This window comes from Candoia aspera, chromosome 1 (assembly GCF_035149785.1).
Source record: "Candoia aspera isolate rCanAsp1 chromosome 1, rCanAsp1.hap2, whole genome shotgun sequence".
Classification (NCBI taxonomy): Eukaryota; Metazoa; Chordata; class Lepidosauria; order Squamata; family Boidae; genus Candoia; species Candoia aspera.
This window is the reverse complement of record NC_086153.1, coordinates 290008500-290030490: the sequence shown is the minus strand read 5'-3', so window position 1 is coordinate 290030490 and position 21991 is coordinate 290008500. Positions and strand designations below refer to the sequence as shown.

The 21991-nt window shown below is 42.8% G+C and overlaps 2 protein-coding genes across 5 annotated transcripts in view; one reads left to right on the top strand and one right to left on the bottom strand.

The window, feature by feature from the left end:
- AP4S1 (adaptor related protein complex 4 subunit sigma 1) overlaps positions 1-12117 on the bottom strand; it is a 50485-nt gene extending 38368 nt beyond the window's left edge. The window contains exon 1 of the mRNA XM_063290015.1: positions 11979-12117. The gene's annotated coding sequence lies outside the window, so the exon portion shown is untranslated. The remainder of the gene's footprint in view (positions 1-11978) is intronic.
- STRN3 (striatin 3) overlaps positions 11266-21991 on the top strand; it is a 55284-nt gene continuing 44558 nt past the window's right edge. For all 4 annotated transcript variants that reach the window (XM_063290014.1, XM_063290012.1, XM_063290013.1 and 1 more), the window contains exon 1: positions 11266-11833. In XM_063290014.1, the coding sequence (XP_063146084.1) occupies positions 11504-11833 (330 nt within the window). In that variant the 5' untranslated portion in view covers positions 11266-11503. The remainder of the gene's footprint in view (positions 11834-21991) is intronic.

Below are 21991 nucleotides of genomic sequence, written 5' to 3'. Positions count from 1 at the left end.
GATTCCAGGCAGCTTCTTGGTTTTCTGAGGAGCTCTGGGAAATTATTGTTTATTAATATATGCAGCCATATACCAAACATAATCAGGGAAATTAAGTGGGTAAGAGACTCCAAGAGTGACAGTGGGCAAAAGAAAAGAAGCAAATATGACCAGATGCAGGAATGAGCTCAGGTTCAAGTCTATTTTGAGTGATAAGGATGGCGGAGAGGAATTACTTTTTACCCTTATTGTATCTGTGGAATGTCAGCCAGCTGCATTGTTAAAGATGATCTGTTTGGAAGAACCAATCAGTGCAAGCTGTGCTGGTCTGGCTGATCATTTCGTAGTGATCATTTCAATCACTCATATCTGCTGTGAGTTGGAAGTTGGGTGGACAGGATACATTGAGGTGTCAGGCCTGCAGGGTTGCCTGGGAGGTTTTTGAGCTTATGATTCCTGAGGAAGTAGACATGGTTCTTTGAAGCTTTAGCTGCAGCACGTGCAGCCTTGACCCCTGTCCCTCCTATCTAGTTGAAGCAACCAGAAGGGAGCTTGCGGGTAGATCCAGGCAATTGTCAACACTTCTTTGAGGGTTGCCAGGAGTGTTAAAAGAGACACTCCTCAAGAAGTCTGCCTATGATCTAATTATATTAGTGTATTATCATCCTTTATCCAACCTCCTCTTTGTGGAGAAGATTGTGGAAAAGGAGATGGGGCAACAGCTACAGAGAAGTCTGGAAGAAATTAATTTTCTAGATAATGGCAGTTAGGATTCAGACCTGGGCATGGGACTGAAACCCCATTTGTCATTCTCATGGTTGACTTGTAGCAAGATTTGGATAGTGGTAGCATGTCCGCTGGATAATGGAAAAAGCCAGGGAGTTTCAGAAAAACATCTATTTCTGTTTTATTGACTATTCTAAAGCCTTTGACTGTATGAACCATAACAAATTGTGGCAAGTTCTTAGTGGTATGGGGATACCAAGTCATCTTGTCTGCCTCCTGAAGAATCTGTATAACGACCAAGTAGCAACAGTAAGAACAGACCATGGAACAATGGACTGGTTTAAGATTGGGAAAGGAGCACGACAGGGCTGTATACTCTCACCCTACCTATTCAACTTGTACGCAGAACACATCATGCGACATGCTGGGCTTGAGGAATCCAAGGCTGGAGTTAAAATCGCTGGAAGAAACATTAACAATCTCAGATATGCAGACGATACCACTTTGATGGCTGAAAAGCGAAGAGGAACTGAGGAGCCTTATGATGAAGGTGAAAGAAGCAAGTGCAAAAGCTGGCTTGCAGCTAAACCTCAAAAAAACCAAGATTATGGCAACCAGCTTGATTGATAACTGGCAAATAGAGGGAGAAAACATAGAGGCAGTGACAGGCTTTGTATTTCTAGGTGCGAAGATTACTGCGGATGCTGACTGCAGCCAGAAAATCAGAAGACATTTAATTCTTGGGAGGAGAGCAATGACAAATCTCGATAAAATAGTTAAGAGCAGAGACTGACAACAAAGGTCCACATAGTTAAAGCAATGGTGTTCCCCGTAGTAACATATGGCTGTGAGAGCTGGACCATAAGGAAGGCTGAGAGAAGGAAGATAGATGCTTTTGAACTGTGGTGTTGGAGGAAAATTCTGAGAGTGCCTTGGACTGCAAGAAGATCAAACCAGTCCATACTCCAGGAAATAAAGCCAGACTGCTCACTTGAGGGAATGATATTAAAGGCAAAACTGAAATACTTTGGCCACATAATGAGAAGACAGGACACCCTGGAGAAGATGCTGATGCTAGGGAGAGTGGAGGGCAAAAGGAAGAGGGGCCAACCAAGGGCAAGGGGGATGGATGATATTCTAGAGGTGACGGACTCCTCCCTGGGGGAGCTGGGGGTGTTGACGACCGACAGGAAGCTCTGGCATGGGCTGGTCCATGAAGTCACGAAGAGTCGGAAGCGACTAAACGAATAAACAACAAAAGCATGTCAGCCCTTCAAGATAATCCAGACAAGAAACACAAGCCATGAGTTCTAACGCTACCTTTATTGTAAGGTTACAGTAACAGAATCTTGTAAGTCTGAAAATATTTCTCCTCTCCTTTACTTTTACTTTCCCGAAAACTAGGGAGGGTCCCTTCTGAAATGCTTTCCATGCCCCTTTTGTTTCTGTGGGATGAGATACCTTTTGCATGACAGTTGTCTAGTCTATGGCTCATTCTCACACAACCATCCTTGACTTGCTAGATCTCTCAGCAGCTTTTGAGAGTCAATTACAGTATCCTTCTAGACTGCCTACGAGAAGTTGGGAGTTGAAGGCAGTGTTCCCCTTCCTGAGCAGGATATTCTAATCAGTTGTCAGGGAGGAAGGGGTTAGACTTTGGACCATCCATTATGGGGAGTCTCAGGACTCAGCCCTCTCTCCTATCTGGATTAACTCTAAGAAACCATTGGGAGAGGTAATCTACCAGTATGAAGTGAGGTATCATCAGTATGCAAATTATACCCAGTTCTACACCTCCACCCCAGGATGGGAGATGCAGTGGAAGTCCTGACAGTTTGGATGCTGTCAGGGTAGGGATGGGGAAGAACAGGCTTAGACACAACCCAAGCAAGACATCTCAACCCGTCCATCTCAACATATGACTCTGATTCTGGAATTATACCGTCTTTCACTCTTGATGGAATGCTGCTCTCTTATGGAAAGCAAACCTGCAATTTAGGCATATTCCTGGACTCACAGCTCTTGTTGGAACAGCAAGTAGAGGCTGTGGCTAGGAAGGCCATTGCCCAGCTTATGCTGGTTTGCCAGTTGGGCCCTTATCTAGAACAAAGGGTACTAAAGTTGACTACTCAAGCCTTGATCAACTCCTCTATGGATTATTGTCATTTACTTTACATGGGGCTGGCCTTGAAGACCAGCAAGGAACTTCAGGTGGTGCAAAGTGCACTGGCCTCTATGTTTACTGGGCAGTGTAATTATTCCTATGTAACACCTAGGAGTACCACCAGCTGCTGATATTAAATCCAAGGTGCTCGTTATTACAACATCCTATATGTCTCGGGGCCTGAGTGTCTCTGAGCCTGCGTATCCCATATAGAGTCTACTCATTCAGTCTGAGGGCACAGAGAATGCCTGCTGAAATTCACCATCTAATGAGAGGTGCAGTGGGAAGGGGCATGAATGCAGGCATTTTCTGAGGAATAGCTTGCACCTCAAGGCAAAGGTAATTCCCCCTTTCATGGCCTTCCAGAAGCTCATAAAAACTTGGCTTTTCTGGAAGGCCTTTGGGACTTGAATCCTGTAGAGCTCCCTGTGCCAGGAATATAATATTGTTTTAACCATAGCTATATATTGTATTTCTTTTACTGCATATCATTGTATGTTACTTTTATTATTGCATATAGTCTATAAAAAAGGTTATGTTTGTACATTGTCTCCAAGCAATTTATACATTCATAAATAAATAATGCAAAATATGCATTACAAAGTATTTTGAGGGGAACAATTTTTGTTTATTCTTCTGTGATATGATTTAATGAGGACATACTTTTTTTTTCCATTTAAATTTAGCTTATGTGTGGTTTCCACTGAAGAACAAGACATTTTGAAATAAAAAGGAATCAAGACCACAAAAGAATGCTTTAAGAACTATTATTAATCCATAGAAGTAGCAATAGTATGGAACATTAACCCTCTTTAAGGAGTCCTTGGAAAAGACAGGGAACCCTATCAAACCAAAGAGACAGATTATCTCCCAGGGCACCTCCTGGCCACCAAATGCCATAGTTGTTGGGCCCTCCATTTTTCCCAAACTTTCCTCCAGAATGGAAGAACTCTCTTTTTTCGCATGTATTGAAGGACAAATACATGTCCTTCTGAGACTTGCCTAGAGGGACTAGCTCTCTGAGGGAGATTTGGGGAAGGATATGGGGAAGCCTTATGGACAACATCCTACTTACAGTAGAGGTTAAAGGTCTCTCATTTTTGGATTGTAGAAACAACATAAATTGTAATCTGCAAAATAGAACTGGAGAGTATGATCCTCAGAAGTATTAGCTGGATATTGATTTAACAAGGGATTATTTATTTATTTATTTATTTTATATAGCTGCCCATCTCAGACCAGTGACTCTGGGTGGCTAACAACAATAAAAACAATTGAACAATTAAAACAATACAGAAAATTAAATATAAATACAGCCAAGAGATCTTAAAACCATTGGTGTCAGCACAACCATGAAACGGGGCCCTGGCATGCTTGGGGCCCCAGGCCCAGGCACAAAGCCAGGTCTTCAAGGCCTTCCGAAAAGCCAAAAGGGTCAGAGCCATCCTAATCTAAGGAGGAAGGATGTTCCAGAGGGCAGGTGCCACAGCAGAAAAGGCACGTTTCCTGGTCCCCGCCAGCCAACATTCCTTGGCTGATGGGACCCAGAGTATTCCCATCCTGCTGGATCGGATTGGATGGGTAGAAAAAACTGGGAAAAGACAGTCCCTAAGTTAACCCGGTCCCAAGCCATGAAGGGCTTAAAAGGTGACAAGCAGCACCTTGAATTGCACCGGGAAACACACCAGCAACCAATGCAGCTCCTGAAGCAGAGGTGTTACATGTGCTGAGTAGCCGACACTATTTACAACCCGGGTAGCTGCATTCTGTACCAGCTGAAGCTTCCGAATGCTCTTCAAGGGCAGTGCCATGTAGAGCGCATTGCAACAGTCCAAAGGGGAGGTCACAAGGGCATGGGTGACAGTGAGTAGAGCCTCCCATTCCAGGAATGGGCGCAACTGGTGCACTACCTGAAGGTGTGCAAAGGCCCTTAGCCACGGTTGCCACCTGCTCTTCCAGCAGGAGCCATGAGTCCAAAAGGACCTCCAGATTGCGCACCGGGTCTGTCTGGGGCAGTGCCACCCTGTCCAGAACCAAAGATGGAAAAACCTTGGTACTGGGAGACCCAAATACCCAAAGCCACTCAGTCTTGCTTGGGTTGAACCGGAGCCCTGAGATAGGACATCCACGGCATCAGACAGCCCAGGGAGGAGATATAAAGCTGGGTGTCCCCAAACCGTCAGATCACCTCACCCAGCAGCCTTATGTAGATGTTAAATAAGAGGGGTGAGAGATCCGAGCCTTGTGGCACCCCACACAGTAGGGGCCATGGACTGGACCTCTCCCTTCCTACCAACACTGACTGGAACCGAACCCAGAAGAAAGAGAACCAGCACAACACAGTGTCACCCACCCCCAACTCCCAAAGCCGGTCCAGAAGGATACCATGATCAATAGTATCGAAGGCCGCCGAGAGGTCAAGAAGAGCAAGGATGGAAGCACTGCCCCAATCGCGCTCCTGCCTAGAGCGCAATCAATGCCATCTCAGTCCTGTATCCCGGCCTGAATCCTGACTGAAAGGGGTCCAGATAATCCACTTCATCCAGAGCCCTTTGAAGCTGCCGTGCGACCACTTTCTCAACAACTCATAATGCTACTGAGTTTTTACTGCATATTTTCAATGAAACATAAGTATCTAGACTTTTTTGTCTATTACATACATGTAAAATGTTCCTGCATGTAGCTTACAGCTTATATATGGCCTGCAAAGATGACTGAATAGTCTACCAAAAGATAAAGAAGCTGTTCTGTACAGCTTTGACTAATCTTATTTTCAACGTTGTGATGGATTTTCCATAGTTGATCTCCAGGGATTGCCCAGAAACTTCTGTAAATTTATCCAGACAGGGGTTATCATCTCTTAATATAATCCAATATTCATCACAGTAATTCAATACTAGGCCCATTCTCCAATTTCTATTTGCTGTCCTGCTACTTTGGATGACAGTATAACAACTCTAGCGTCAAAATCAAAGCATGCTTATGTCCTAGAGCAGGGTATATGTGTTGTGCGTGTGAGGAAGCCTCCTTGTCCACTCAAACTGGTCAGCTGTAGACACATGAGGAATGAAACTGCAATGCTAAGAATCTGTTGCTGGCCCAATCCATCATCAGTGACACAAAGCAAGAGATCTGAATGAGCAGCAAACAGCAGAAGACTATATACTGAGAAATCAGTACTTGCAACAGCTTTGTGAAGTGAAATACTATATAATGAAGCAAACAAAAGATTCCTTTGCAGTCCTTGTAAAATAAAACACCAATGTAAGGAACAGTTCTGGACCCAGGGAATAACCTTTTATTCCTTCTATTTTCCCATTTTGTGGAAGAATGGGATAAGGAAGAGTTACATATAGGAGGAATTAGATGCCTGTAGCAGAAATGCTTTTGTTCTTGGTTTCTCCTGCCACTTTTAAATACAGTTTCCTGCAAACTGAACAAGGAAACTTTCATCCTAAAGAGGAAAAAAATGTTTGTACAACATATTCAAATGACTATTACATTTATTTGATGAGATTTTGTTATCCCGCCTTTATTTGTATAACCCAAGGCAGCGAACATAATACTCCCTCCTCCTATTTTCCCCACATCAACTGTATGTGGTGGGTTGGGCTGAGAGGAAGTGACTGACCTAAAGACACCCACCTGGCTTCCTTGTCTAAGGGAGAACTAGAGCTCACTTTTCCAGCTTCCAGATTTATATCCTGCCTTTTCTTCAGGAGTTCAAGATAATGTACAAAGTACTCTCTCCCTTTTTTCCCTCATAACAAATGAGGACATTTAAAAAACCTGTATGACTTCTCTGTCGCTGCACCTATCCTTTGGAACAGCCTTCACTGTGAGATCCAGAGGGCCCCAAACCTATTAGCCTTCTGTAAGGCTATGAAGACCTGGCTTTTCCTTCAGGCATTAGGGCCAGAATATTAGTGGAGCCCAACATGCGTTTTTCAGCACTGTGAATTATTGTGAAGTCCTTTGATTATTGTATTATGATCCTTTTAAATTGAATTTTGCCTCCTTTTTTATTGGTTTTATTTATTTATTTATATCCATTCAATTGTGTCCGATTCTCGGTGACTGCCTGGACAAATCCCTGCAGTTTTCTTGGCAAGGTTTTTTATAAGTGGTTTGACATGGCCTTCTTCTAAGGGCTGAAAGAGAGTGACTTGCCCAACTTCACCCAGCCAGCTTTCATGCCTATGGCAGCACTAGAACTCATGGCCTCCTGGTTTCTAGTCTGATGCCTTAACCACTAGACCAAACTGGCTCTTGGTTTTATTTTTTTAAAAATGCACTATTTGTCAGCCACCCAGATTTACTAGTGTTAGATGGGCAACCATATAAATTATTTAAACAAACAAACAGACAAATGTTGTGCTGAGACAGTGATTGGCCCACTCGCTTAGTTTTCACGGTTGAGAGTGACCATCCCAAGTGTCTTCAGTCTTAATCCAACACCTTAATGGCTAAATCTTACGTACGTTTGTATCTATGACATTCCAGGCATTTCTCGAATTAAGCCCTGAATTTCAACTAGTAGTTGAAATTCACCAAGAGTGAGCAACTTTTCACCACAGTTTAATAGGGGCACAACTATGATACTGAATCTAAATGACAAAAAAAACCTTCACTCAGATTTCACCTCTGCCATGAATTCATTATGAGGCCTTTGACACACCAATGCCTCTTAATGCTGCCTATTACAATACTGCACTGGAGACAACTATTTTGAACCAGAGTTCCTGAAAGGGCTATAATTGGTGAAAGTAATATACCAGTGTTAAATACGTCTAGGACTTTTACCAAAAAAATGGAGCATCTCCTTAACAGTAACACTTTGCTTCTCCTGCATATTCATTTAAAAGCAATTTCAATGCACTACCCCAAAGTGTCACTGTAAAAATGTCAAGCAGTAGCTAAAAAATAAGGTGTGCGGGATTTAGAGAACGCAATTCTTGATTTTCTTCAGCAAAGGATCATTACCTTGTCATGGTGCTGGAGCTTGAGCACCTCAACGATGCCATGAGCTAAACCGTGAAGGGCCACCCAAGACGGGAAGGTCATGACAGAGAGGTCAGACCAAATGCGATCCCTGGGGAAGGTAATGGCAACCCACCCCAGTATTCTTGCCATGAAAACTAAATGGATCAGTACAACCAGAGATATGTCGGTATACCATCGGAAGATGAGACCCACAGGTCGGAAGATGGTCAAAATGCTACTGGGGAGGAACAGAGGATGAGTTCAACTAGCCCCAGATGTGATGATGCAGCTAGCTCAAAGCCGAAAGGACGGCTAGCGGCTGACGGTGCTGGTGGTAAACGGCGAATCCGATGTTCTAAGGATCAACACGCCATTGGAACCTGGAATGTAAGATCTATGAGCCAGGGAAAATTGGATGTGGTTATTGGTGAGATGTCAAGATTAAAGGTAGACATTTTGGGCGTCAGTGAACTGAAATGGACTGGAATGGGCCACTTCACATCAAATGACCACCAGATCTACTATTGTGGACAAGAGGACCACAGAAGAAATGGAGTAGCCTTCATAATTAATAGTAAAGTGGCTAAAGCAGTGCTTGGATACAATCCGAAAAACGATAGAATGATCTCAATTTGAATTCAGGGCAAGCCATCTAACATCACAGTGATCCAAATATACGCCCCAACCACAGATGCTGAAGAAGCTGAAGTAGAGCAGTTCTATGAGGATCTGCAGCACCTACTGGACAACACGCCTAAAAGAAATGTTATTTTCATCACGGGAGACTGGAATGCTAAGGTGGGCAGTCAAATGACACCTGGAATTACAAGCAAGCATGGCCTAGGAAAACAAAACGAAGGAGGACATAGGCTGATAGAATTTTGCCAAGACAACTCACTCTGCATAACAAACACTCTCTTCCAACAACCTAAGAGACGGCTTTATACATGGACTTCACCAGATGGACAACACCGAAATCAGATTGACTACATCCTTTGCAGCCAAAGGTGGCGGTCATCTATACAGTCGGTAAAAACAAGACCTGGAGCTGACTGTAGTTCTGATCACGAACTTCTTCTTGCACAATTTAGGATCAGACTAAAGAGATTAGGGAAGACCCACAGATCAGCTAGATATGAGCTCACTAATATCCCTCAGGAATATGCAGTGGAGGTAAAGAATCGATTTAAGGGACTGGACTTAGTAGATAGGGTCCCGGAAGAACTCTGGACAGAAGTTCGCAACATTGTTCAGGAGGCGGCAACAAAATACATCCCAAAGAAAGAGAAAACCAAGAAGGCAAAGTGGCTGTCTGCTGAGACATTAGAAGTAGCCCAAGAAAGAAGGAAAGCAAAAGGCAACAGTGATAGGGGGAGATATGCCCAATTAAGTGCAAAATTCCAGAGGTTAGCCAGAAGAGATAAGGAATTATTTTTAAACTAGCAATGCACGGAAGTGGAAGAAGACAATAGAATAGGAAGGACAAGAGACCTCTTCCAGAAAATTAGAAACATCGGAGGTAAATTCCAGGCCAAAATGGGTATGATCAAAAACAAAGATGGCAAGGACCTAACAGAAGAAGAAGAGATCAAGAAAAGGTGGCAAGAATATACAGAAAACCTGTATAGGAAGGATAACAATATCGGGGATAGCTTTGACGGTGTGGTCAGTGAGCTAGAGCCAGACATCCTGAAGAGTGAGGTTGAATGGGCCTTAAGAAGCATTGCTAATAACAAGGCAGCAGGAGACAACGGCATCCCAGCTGAACTGTTCAAAATCTTGCGAGATGATGCTGTCAAGGTAATGCATGCTATATGCCAGCAAATTTGGAAAACACAAGAATGGCCATCAGACTGGAAAAATCAACTTATATCCCCATACCAAAAAAGGGGAACACTAAAGAATGTTCAAACTATCGAACAGTGGCACTCATTTCACTTGCCAGTAAGGTAATGCTCAAGGTCCTGCAAGGTAGACTTCAGCAATTCATGGAGCGAGAATTGCCAGATGTACAAGCTGGGTTTAGAAAAGGCAGAGGAACTAGGGACCAAATTGCCAATATCCGCTGGATAATGGAAAAAGCCAGGGAGTTTCAGAAAAACATCTATTTCTGTTTTATTGACTATTCTAAAGCCTTTGACTGTGTGGACCATAACCAATTGTGGCAAGTTCTTAGCGGTATGGGGATACCAAGTCATCTTGTCTGCCTCCTGAAGAATCTGTATAACGACCAAGTAGCAACAGTAAGAACAGACCACGGAACAACGGACTGGTTTAAGATTGGGAAAGGAGCATGACAGGGCTGTATACTCTCACCCTACCTATTCAATTTGTACGCAGAACACATCATGCGACATGCTGGGCTTGAGGAATCCAAGACTGGGGTTAAAATCGCTGGAAGAAACATTAACAATCTCAGATATGCAGATGATACCACTTTGATGGCTGAAAGCGAAGAGGAACTGAGGAGCCTTATGATGAAGGTGAAAGAAGAAAGTGCAAAAGCTGGCTTGCAGCTAAGCCTCAAAAAAACCAAGATTATGGCAACCAGCTTGATTGATAACTGGCAAATAGAGGGAGAAAATGTAGAAGCAGTGAAAGACTTTGTATTTGTAGGTGCGAAGATTACTGCGGATGCTGACTGCAGTCAGGAAATCAGAAGACGCTTAATCCTTGGGAGAAGAGCAATGACAAATCTCGATAAAATAGTTAAGAGCAGAGACATCACGCTGACAACAAAGGTCCGCATTGTTAAAACAATGGTGTTCCTCGTAGTAACATATGGCTGCGAGAGCTGGACCATAAGGAAGGCTAAGAGAAGGAAGATCGATGCTTTGGAACTGTGGTGTTGGAGGAAAATTCTGAGAGTGCCTTGGACTGCAAGAAGATCAAACCGGTCCATCCTCCAGAAAATAGAGCCAGACTGCTCACTTGAGGAATGATATTAAAGGCAAAACTGAAATACTTTGGCCACATAATGAGAAGACAGGACACCCAGGAGAAGATGCTGATGCTAGGGAGAGTGGAAGGCAAAAGGAAGAGGGGCCGACCAAGGGCAAGGTGGATGGGTGATATTCTAGAGGTGACGGACTCGTCCCTGGGGGAGCTGAGGGGTGTTGACCGACAGGAAGCTCTGGCGTGGGCTGGTCCATGAAGTCACGAAGAGTCGGAAACGACTTAACGAATAAACAACTATTCTTGATTTTGCTGCTGTACATCGTGGTATCCGAGAGAAACTGTGAGTGAAAGAATGAAATGTAGAAGAATATAAGCAGAAGCCACCAAAAGCACAGGAACCCCTTCCCTCTCCAACCCCAGGACTTTTCACATGCGAGCGCATGCGTAGAACAAGGCAGCGGGGGGGGCAGAGCAAGGCCGTTGCTGTTTCCCAGCATGCTCGGCGTACCCCCTCCCCTTGGGTGGGTGAGTGAGTGAATCTGGCCGGCGGATGATGGAGCTGAGACTGTAATGGCGGCCGGCGGCAACGGCGATAGCGGCGGCTCGGGTGCAGCTGGGCTCTGACACCCGGGTATTCCTCTACGGCTCTGGGACGTCCTCCCTGGACCGGACACTCCCCCCCGAGAGCACCGCTGAGGACTCGGCCGGACACACTAGGCGGGAAGAGGAAGAGGGGAGGATTCCTCACAGACAATGGACGAACATCCCGGCGCCGGCGGGGGGATCATGGCGGGGGCCACCCCGCGACCTCAACAGCAGCCACTGCCGCCCCTCGGAGGCAACGTTAATTCCCAGATGCTCAACCAGGGCTGCGCGGGGCCTAACAGTGGCGGGAGTCTCCCGTCCCAGCAGCAGTCTCAAGGTCCGGCGGCGGCTCAGGAAACGGCGGGGCCCGGGAGCGGATCAGAGCTGTCCCGGCCTCAGCACTACACTATACCGGGGATCCTGCACTACATACAGCACGAGTGGGCCCGTTTCGAGATGGAGCGCGCTCACTGGGAGGTGGAAAGGGCCGAGCTTCAGGTAGGATGAAGCCGGGTTTTGGGCGGGCGAGAGGGACACAATGAGAGAGTGGCCGAGCCCGGCCCGGCCTGTCTAGAGCTGGCGGCGGAAGCGACGGCAGGGACTCGGCCAGTGCGGGGAAAGGTAGGGGCGTAGGAGAAGGTACCTGCGTGTGGCGGGTCCGGCGAGGCGTGGCGCGGCGCGGCAGGCGTCACTCGGCACGTCCCCCTCGGTGCTCTTCGGGTTGGGCTGCTTTCCCCGGGGCAGCCATTTTGGTTTCTAGCATGGCGCCCGCCTGGCTCGGGCCTGTCAAGCGAGTTGGGAGAGGAGAAGGGCTACCATCTACTCGCCCGGCCCATCCTGGGTTTGACACACTGTTTCTGCCGGCACGGGACTGCGCCTTGACAGTTATTCTCGCGCAGCGGCCGGCACTGTCTTTCCCATAGCTGCAGGGATGCCGAAGCCGGCTGGACACCACAGGGACTTTCGCGGCCTAAGAAAAACCCAAGAGTCATATAAACGCAACGAACCAACTGCTGTCAGTCCCCACGCGTGTTTACAGTTCTATCTTGTGAATGTAAATCACGCACAGGCTCTGGCAGGGAACACTCCTCCTTTTCAGAAACAGGCGTGTCCCCCCATTCCTAACTCAAAACAGCCCAAAAAGAGATGGAGGAGAAGGCATGCTGGGATTGATGATGTCCATTGATTATTTGTCTCTTTAATTCTCTACACCAGTTACATTATTCCTGTGATCTATATTTATAAAATACAGACAGCTTATATGTATTATGATTGTAGCAAACACAGGCATGCTTATCAGTGAACCAAAATTGGGAATGTCTGATGTGTACACCAACCAGGTTTTATTGCATTCTAGTGAGATGACTAGGCATTTCAGTCAAGTGCATAAATATAAAGATGTTATTAAATCTAAATGTATATTTCACAATAAACATATTTAACATTTTAGACTTGTTCAGTAATAACATAAACACATTCTGAATTTAGATATGTATCATGGTCGATAGTAGTGATTGTAAGAAATAGTGCTAATACATAATGAGTTAAAAGCAAAGAGGTATGATGTATGTGGTTAGTTCTGAAGAAAATAAAATGTTGCATATAGAAGATACAACTCTTGGAAGGTTTGTGTCCTGACCTGTTTAAGGTTATGCAGTTTTTTGCTTTTGCTTTCACATTTTAAGGGGAAAGGGGACAAATAATAGTGATTGATCTTACAGAATTCTTATGAGGGCAAATACTGAATTTTGCAAAATGAAAGAAATGCTGCTAAAAAGTATAATCAGATAGTCCATACAACAGCACTTACAGAGGTCTTCATGTGTTCAGTAAATCTGAACAATTCTTTTGACAGTATTATTTATTTACTATGGCTTGTATGCAGCTCAGTTCCAAATTGCTTTGAGCTTACATCAAGCAACAAAAACATTAAAACAAAATTATAATAATTTAAACAAATATCCTGTAACTTCAGCATCCAAGTGGGCTAGGTCAATCCTCATTATCCCAGAATGCTTTCTTCAGAAGCCTGACAAGGAAAGGGTGGTTAAGATATCCAGAGGAAAGCTATTCCACAGAAGAGGGACCATCACTGAAAAGGCTTCACTACAGGGTACTGTAGATGGTATTCCCTCAGAGAAGGGAGCCTAACAGGCTTTCTTTTTCCATTCTCACTAGGCAGGCAGACTCAGCCCAGCTCATACTTGATAGGCCAATTCAGTCCAGAGCAAAGGTATCAAGACCCTGAGCCATGTAGGGCTTTATATGTGACAACTAGGACCTGAACCACACCTGGAAATATACTAGCAGCCATAGTAGTACTGTAGTATTACATGGGCAAGTCTAGGTACAGTTATAACTGCCTGGACCACAACATGCTATACCAGCTGAAGCTTCTGCATGGTCTTTAAGGGCAGCCCCATGTAGCGTGACGTTCAGAAATCCAGCCACAAGGTGTCAAGAGCATGAGTCATCAAGGTCACTGCCTACTGATCCATGAATGGCCAAAATTGATAGACCAAATATAATTGTGGGAAGGCCCTCTTGTTCACAGTCTCCGTGTGCTGTTCAAGCAGGAGCTATGAGATCAGGAGGATCCTCAGATTTGTTACTTAATAGAAGAATCCCATTTTTTGTGGGCTTCAGTGATCATGTATGTTTTAGATCAAAGAGAAGTAGGAGACTTTTTTTTACTGTTTAAAATGTTAAGTAAATAATAGCTTTTCCCCCCCTCTACGAGCTATGGGACCTAAACATTTGAAAACTAGAAATAGAATAAAATAGTTCTAGTGAGTTGGTGATTCATATGAATTAGGAAGATTGTTATAAAGGGAGTACTAGACCAAGCCTTTGTATATTTCATTATATAAATAATAATTGCCATTTAATGTTAGTTTGCATGCAAGAGGGCTGAGCAATTCTGTGTGAGTTTCAGGGATATGGTGAATTATTTCAACTGACATAACATGAGGGCAGTGGTCTCTCCCCCCCCCCCCCATTTGTTGGTGACTATTTGCAATTGGAGAAAAATTATGGCAGCTTCAAACTGGTATAGCTGAAGATCCCAAATATCAGTCATTCAAGCAATCTCTGAAGCCATCAATTCCATAGCTTGCTGTAATGCTAATCGCATATTCATATAATCATATAAAAATCACATAATCACAGATTATTTTGCCAGTCTATTGGGGCTCCTGGCAAAACCTTTTTGATCTAGCAGAATACATTACTACTGGAGGGCACCTTAACCAAGACCTACTTTCACAAGCAAACATAATTAGAGGGTTAGGATTAAGCCCCTTCTTACCACTCATACTATACTGTATGCATATCCAAGCCTGCTTCTAGTCCAAATTTCTTAGAACAGCAAGTTTTAGCTTTTGTCATCTTGCTTGCTTTAATTTGTTATAGCCTCCAAATTTGATTTAGATACAGAGATTTTTTGCAATCAAACCATCAGGTCTTACTTTGCTATATAATAATAATTTATTTAACCAAATATAATTATCTTTGGCTTGGTTGAATAGTTTTCACTTCTTCAGGAAACCTAACTTCCAATTTTTCCTCCTCCAGATTCATTTTGCGTGCATATGCCTGTGTGAAGACTGCTGTTATATTACTTGTGGTTTACCAGAGTAGTAATAGCACAATTACCTACAAGTCATTTCAGCATTATGTCATTATTATAATAAGCACAAATTTTTAAGGAATTGTCAGCATTCATAAACATTTTGCTTGCTTGGCAGAATTTATCTTAGGATGGAATAAAAACTCTTATGGTACAGCATGCCTGTGGTAATATAAATTATGTTAGAGCCATGTGAGGGTGCCTTAAAGGTTTCCCTTGACATTAAGTCCAATCGTGTCCGTCTCTAGGGGGCGGTGCTCATCTCCGTTTCAAAGCCAAAGAGCCGGCGTTTGTCCGTAGACACTTCCATGGTCATGTGGCCGGCATGACTAAACAGAACGCCGTTACCTGCCCGCTGAAGCGGTACCTATTAATCTACTCACATTTGCATGTTTTTGAACTGCTAGGTTGGTGCCTTACTGCTTTAAAATTTTAGCTAACTTCTTTAAGATCAGTTAGATATCAAAAGTGATATCACTGTAATTGCAGTAGATCTAATTCAAATTTAAATAGGTCATCCTCAAATTCTGACCATTCATTCAGCGACCGTTCAAAGTTATGAAGGCACTGAACAAATAGTACTTATGCCTGGTCCCCAAAGTTATGGCTTTTGCAGCGCCCCTGCAGTCACATGATCAAAATTTGTGCGCTTGGCAGCCCACCCACACTTAAAACCGCTTCAACTCCCCCCTCTGCCTATCTCCCCCCATCTTGCCCTTTTGGCCCCCTGCACCCCCTGCCACCCCAGCTGACCTTCGCTGTCTTCTTGCTCCTGTTGCAGATCAGGTGCGCCTGGCACGCTTTGCGAGGCAGCTGCTGGTTGCGTGAGGCATTCTTCTTGAGGGTGTGACGGTTTCCTTGCAAGACCTTGGGAAGAAGGCTTCATGTAGCCAGCAGCTGCCTTATGAAGGGCCAGGCTGGGCACGCCAGGACCAAGAAGATGGCAAAGGTTAGCTGGGGCTGCAGAGTGCAGGGTGGCGAGGGCAGCTGGGGCTTGGCGCTGCACGGCTGGGATGGTCTGGGCTGGCTGGGGATTTGCTCTGTGCGGCTGGGCTGGAATGGCTGAGGCTTCATGCTGCGTGGCTGGGCTGGGGCAGCTTCAGCTATAGCTTTGCATGACGGGGCTGTGTTGGGCTGGGGCAGCTGCGGCTTTGTGCTGTGCTGCAGCTCATGGGCTTCTTGCAGTCCCTGAGCCACAGTACACCAAGAAGCCCCTGAGCAGCAGCGCAGCCAGCATCCCCAGAGCTGCACGGTTCTGGAGCTGCTTGCCCCTCTGCAAGGCAGGGTGCAGGGTGGCCAAAAGGGCAGAGGTGGATGGGTGGGGAATAAGTGGTTGGAGGGAATTGAAGGGGTGGCAGTCCCTTACCTTGGAAGAACTGAGGCTTGGGGCTGGGAGAGACCAAGCTGGGAATGTTTTGGATCGGGGTGGGTCCTTGGCTAACGACCAGTGGGATTTGGTTAACAATGGCAACTGGGAGTGCTGGAATTGCTGTCGCCAAGTGATGCAGTCATTTAACATCACATTTTATGACCACATCGCTTAGTGATGGAACTTTAGGTCCCAGTCGCCATTTTAACTTGAGGACTACCTGTAGATTAAGTCATCAAATAATAGAAAGATTATAACTTACGTATCATCTGTGGTATATCATGAGGGATAGAATTAGAGAGTTTCAAGCCAATGCTTTCCAGTATCCATTACTACATGGTGTATTGTAAAGGTAAGCAATCTGGTGCCTTCAGATGTTTTGGAGTAAGAATTTCATAATTACTTAGCTGAAGGAGAAAAGTCTATCAATCCATCTCATTCAAAACTAAGAAGGATACATAGCCACACAACAGAAAGGAGCACCCAATCTCTCTATTTGGAAGGAGGAACTCTTCTCAAGCTGATTAATTAAGAAGATGGAGACTTGCATTGCATAAAATTAGATCCACCATATATTCCACTTGGTTAGCTGATACCTGGAAAAACTCATGGTGATGTTTTGGGCATGGAGTATTGAAGTTGTTGAACTCCTCTGGTGTGAAAAGGGCTGGTTCATTTTTTATCATTTTTGAGCTAAGGGCATGAAAGTGTTGGCTGAAAAAAGAATGGAAATTCCAGTCACCATTTTTGATACATAGTTTTTTATATACATTCAATTTTTGTTAATTATGCAAACTAATTAAATTGTACAGATGCATACAACAGCATTCAAGGATCAACTTCAAAGCGCATAAACATACCCCTCTTCCCCAAAAAAGGAAAGAAAATCCTTGGATACTTTGTAGTTCAAATGTAGATCTACAACAACCCGTTGCTGTAAATCAGTTGTAGATTTCTCTTTCCAGTGTTGTTTAATAATTCTTTTAATCACCTCCCATGCCCCCAAAATCCATAATTCCTGATAGATTCAAAATACTGGAAATATAGCCAAGAATATATTTATGTATGTGTGTGCATGTGTGCGTGCATTCAAAATGTTTCGTGATTGATCCTGAGCTTCAAAATGCAAGAATAATAGGACAAGGCCAAATCATATGGGTTTACTATTCCATCTCCAATAACAACCTTTATTAAATATTCTCTGAGCTGTCCCCTGTACACAAAGCATTTTTGTTGCTGGTGAATTAACTTCATTTGACAGTAATTGAAAACTAATTTCATATTGTTTAATATAACCCGCCATTGATTTACCAGAACAGGACATCAAGGCTTGGTGTTTAATTTCATCAGCTTCCTATAAAGGAAGGGTTACTGCTTAGAAGCTATATGAAAACACTGTGTAAAGTATATTATGATTGCCTATATTTTGCATCTGTTATATGTGGGCAGTATTGATTATTTTTGGCTATAGTAGATAGCCTTTTAACCATGGCTTTTAACTAACCATGGTTAAAAAATAATTTTAATTACAGTGATAGGTGACTTACTCCAATGAATAAACAGAGGGAGTATGAACCCATTTCTCTTTAAACAGTGTCATTGGCTTTGATACTCTAGATCATGGTGTTAAGCTGCCTCCTCTCTTTCCTGGCTGGGTGTACTCAGTCACTGGTGCTTGGAGATTTTGGTTCTATCATGAAGACCCTGGTTTATGAAGTTACAATACGTTTTTATTGTCTAGTCTCCTTCTAGGGGCACTTACGCAGATGGTCTAAGAAATCAGAATGTGCTGGTGTCACGCAGTTATATATGATATTTATACTGGGAATGGGCAAGTGGAGCTTTTTTCTCCAGAACATTTTGTTTTCCCCCAGGTAGTCCAGTTCTAGTATTTAAGAAATGGTACACGTGATTGATTGATTATGTACCATCAAGTTGTTGTTGATGCTTAGTGACCACATAAGTAGAATTTCTCCATGAATGGCACATACAGTATATTTCCACAATTATACCATACAGAAGAAGTAGTTCATGATGTCATTAATGCTGATGATGTCAGACCACATAGTTCCAGATATTCATAAACCAACACCACTATCACCATCTTCACAAAAATGTCAGTTGACCTGGGCTGGTGGGGAAAGGGAATATTGCAGAGATGAACCACTCCATTTTACACATAACTTATTTCCACCAGGATGGGAGACAACCAGGAAATCCTAAGATTGTAGACTAGGTTGAGAAATCTAAAACCACCTCAGAAGAAGGGAGTGGCAAGTTCTCTGTTGTTGCTAATAAAACAACACAAGTTGAGCTTGATCTAAAGAATGTCTAAAGACATTCCCAGCTACTGATTATAGGGAAGTAGTTGAACTCCTGAATAGGGCAGAGTTAAAACGGTATTGCTGGCAACTGATATTATATAGATATTTTTGTTAGTTAATCTAATATGAGGATCCTGGCTGATAGTGATTGTTAAATAAGTAATGCTGTAATCCTATAGTAACCCAGGATTTATTTATGAGTAACTATGCAGAATGGTTGTTTTTGTTTTAAAAAAATGGATGGAAGGGCTAATAAAATCCTTGAATTAAGGATATAGTAATTTAATGTAACACCTTCCACAAACATCTTCAATAAACAGTAAGCCCTCAGTTAAACAGGCTAATGTTGGGTCTGTTGATGTCCTAACAGCCAGGAAACACGCTGAGACAAGGAACTGGTCTCTAATGTTTATTGCTAGTACACAACAGGAATCCTAACAAACTGAAGATGCGTGGGAAAACCCAGCCGTATAAACCCCAAAGGTTAAGGCAGTCCCGATCTGTGTCTCTTTGAATGGCTACCTAATTCCTCAGTGCTACGCATGCGCTTGACAGTCTGGATGGGAGCCCCCTGCTCGCCATCCTTACTCATGACAGTTAACATTAGCTTTCATTAGACCTGATGTCTGTTAAATAGCAGGTCAGATTTTATGCAGGCATAATGCCATTTTACTCATGTATAAAGTGTGGAATGGATTTTGTCAGTGGCATCTAAAGTCTTCTATAACTAAGGTTTGTTTTAGGAGCTTATGCAGTGAGACTTCTTCCATTATGAACCTACTACATAGCTCAAAAGTATGTTCTAGAGCAGGGTTTCTCAACCAGGGTTCTGTGGAATGCTAGGGTTCCACAAGAGGTCACTAGGGGTTCCCTGGGAGATCATGATTTATTTAAAAATCATTTCGAATTTGGACAACGTCACATTAAAGAAATTAAGTTTCATTTTTATTTTTAGTTTAAGAACACTGCTCATGCATATATACAGGCTTACACATGAAACTAATATAATAATTTTGTAACTTCTGGCCTATATTTGAGCCTGAATGTGCAGGGGTTCCCAAGGCCTGAAAAATATTTCAAGGGTTCCTCCAGGGTCGAAAGGTTGAGAAAGGCTGGTCTAGAGTGTCAGGAGATTTTCTCAAGTCAAGTTTTAGGATTTATAGGAGGCTACAGAAGGAAGTGGAATTGCCTCTCTTTTTCCTTAGCAGAAACCATTTCTACAGGAATCCAGCTAGTTAAAGATAGAACTAATTTCTTCTAGCCATTTTTATACTGCTCATGGCCAGTGTAGGCAGAGTTGTTGTCAAAAAGCTTCTGTGTTGGTACTGTTAAATCCACACTGTTTATGTTGAATATACAGTATCTTCATGAAAGTTGTTCAAAAATTCAGGACTTTTTTTATTCAGTAATTTCCATCCCATAATTTTATTATCTGTACACCACCACAGGAATGATGGTCGTTCAAGATTTTCCCTCTAAATAATTAATTATGAATAGGGTGGAGTTGTCTTATATTACTGAAAAAAATAGAAGAAACTGTTGAAAGTAAAGAAATAGTCAGGAGATGCAAAAACTACAAACTTCACTTTTGAACACAGTGGATGTCTTTAAAGATTAGCTGCTGCTTGGGTGGGATATTTGCCTATTTATATAATGGGGCTTCTGTCTCTTCCTTATCCTGTTAATTTCTTCCCTTTGCCTCATCTTTATTAAATTTTCTTCTCCCTTTTTTTTCCTTCCCAGTGCAGTTATCTCTTCCCCTCATCACATTTTTTTTTCTTTTTTGTTGATGGGGAAGGTGGGAGAATTAAAGTATGTACAGTTTCTTTGTGTGAAACTGGTTTGTATGCAAGAGAATTGTTGGTATGTAGTTGGTATGTGTACAAATAGAGGATCAATTTTTTATGTAGAGTATATTTTATAGGTAATTAATTTTAATTAATTATTACATTAATCAATCACTCAAATCCTTTATTACAGGGTTTTTTTTTTAATCCGTTCAATCGTTTCTGATTCTTGGAGACTGCCTGGACAAATCCCTGCAGTTTTCTTGGCAAGGTTTTTCAGAAGTGGTTTGCCATTACATCCTTCCTAGGGCTAAGAGAAAGTGACCAGCCCAAGGTCCCCCAGCTAGCTTTGTGCCTAAGGTGGGACTAGAATTCATGGGCTCCCAGTTTCTAGCCTAATGCCTTAACCACTACACCAAATTGGCTCTCTTTATTACAGTAACCAGATACAATTCAGCAAAAATATTACAGGGGGGAAAGGGGAGTGGGATAATGGTAGGTGAACAATTTAGACAAAAGAAAGGAAAAGTTAAAAAAAAAAACAGGTAAAAAATGGAGTACCAAACCATATTTATATGCATGTATTTCTTTGTCCTGGCCTACCCCTTTTTTCGTGGTGGGGCGGGGGGGAGGATATGGTTTCTAGCATACAGTATGTATGTATACATACAGATACACATAACACACACTTTTTAAATAAGATTTTTCCCCCTTTGTTTGACTCCTGAAGATTGTCTAGACAAGTCCTGATGATTGTCTAGACAAGATTGTCTAGACAAGCGACTTTATTGGCAACACTTTTCGGAAGTGTTTTGCTATTGCCTTCCTCCTATGACTGAGAGAGAGTGAGTGTCCCAAAGTCATCCAGTTGGCTTTGTACCTAAGTCAGGATTAGAACTCACAGTCTCCTGTTTTTAGCCTGATGTCTTTAATTGGTACACAGAACTGATCTCATTTTACATGTATGCATACATATATATATAAGTGCATCAAGTGTATAGATTTATTGCAGAAGGGACAATCTACATGATTGGTTTATCTGGTGGCAAAGTTAGATGAGTGGGGGTGGGGACAAGAAGCAAGGCATTGCACAGGGTTTGTTTGTCTTTCTTTGGGTTGGGTATGTTGAATACTCATCTTTTGGGGTAAATGCATTATTAAAACTTCATCAAAATACAATAAAAATTCAAAGAGAGGTTTGGTGGGTTTTTTTTACAAACCTATAATAAAAGTAAAATACAGAAAAAAGCTACAATTATAAAAATGGAAAGTAATAAAATAACTGCAGGTATGAAAAAAACTAAGATTTTCATACAATAACCAATTATTATAATAATGTACAATATACTACCAGTATATCATGTTTCATGGGTACTCATTAAGAACTAAAGTTCTTAAACATCACGATGTTAGTATCATTTACACATTCATGTATGCTTTCATTGTTATATTTTAGAGACTTGACACAATACCTTACTGTGAATATTTGAAAATATTCAGTAAGTACCCAGGATGGTGCTGCAGCACCCTCTAGTGTTTATTAGACTC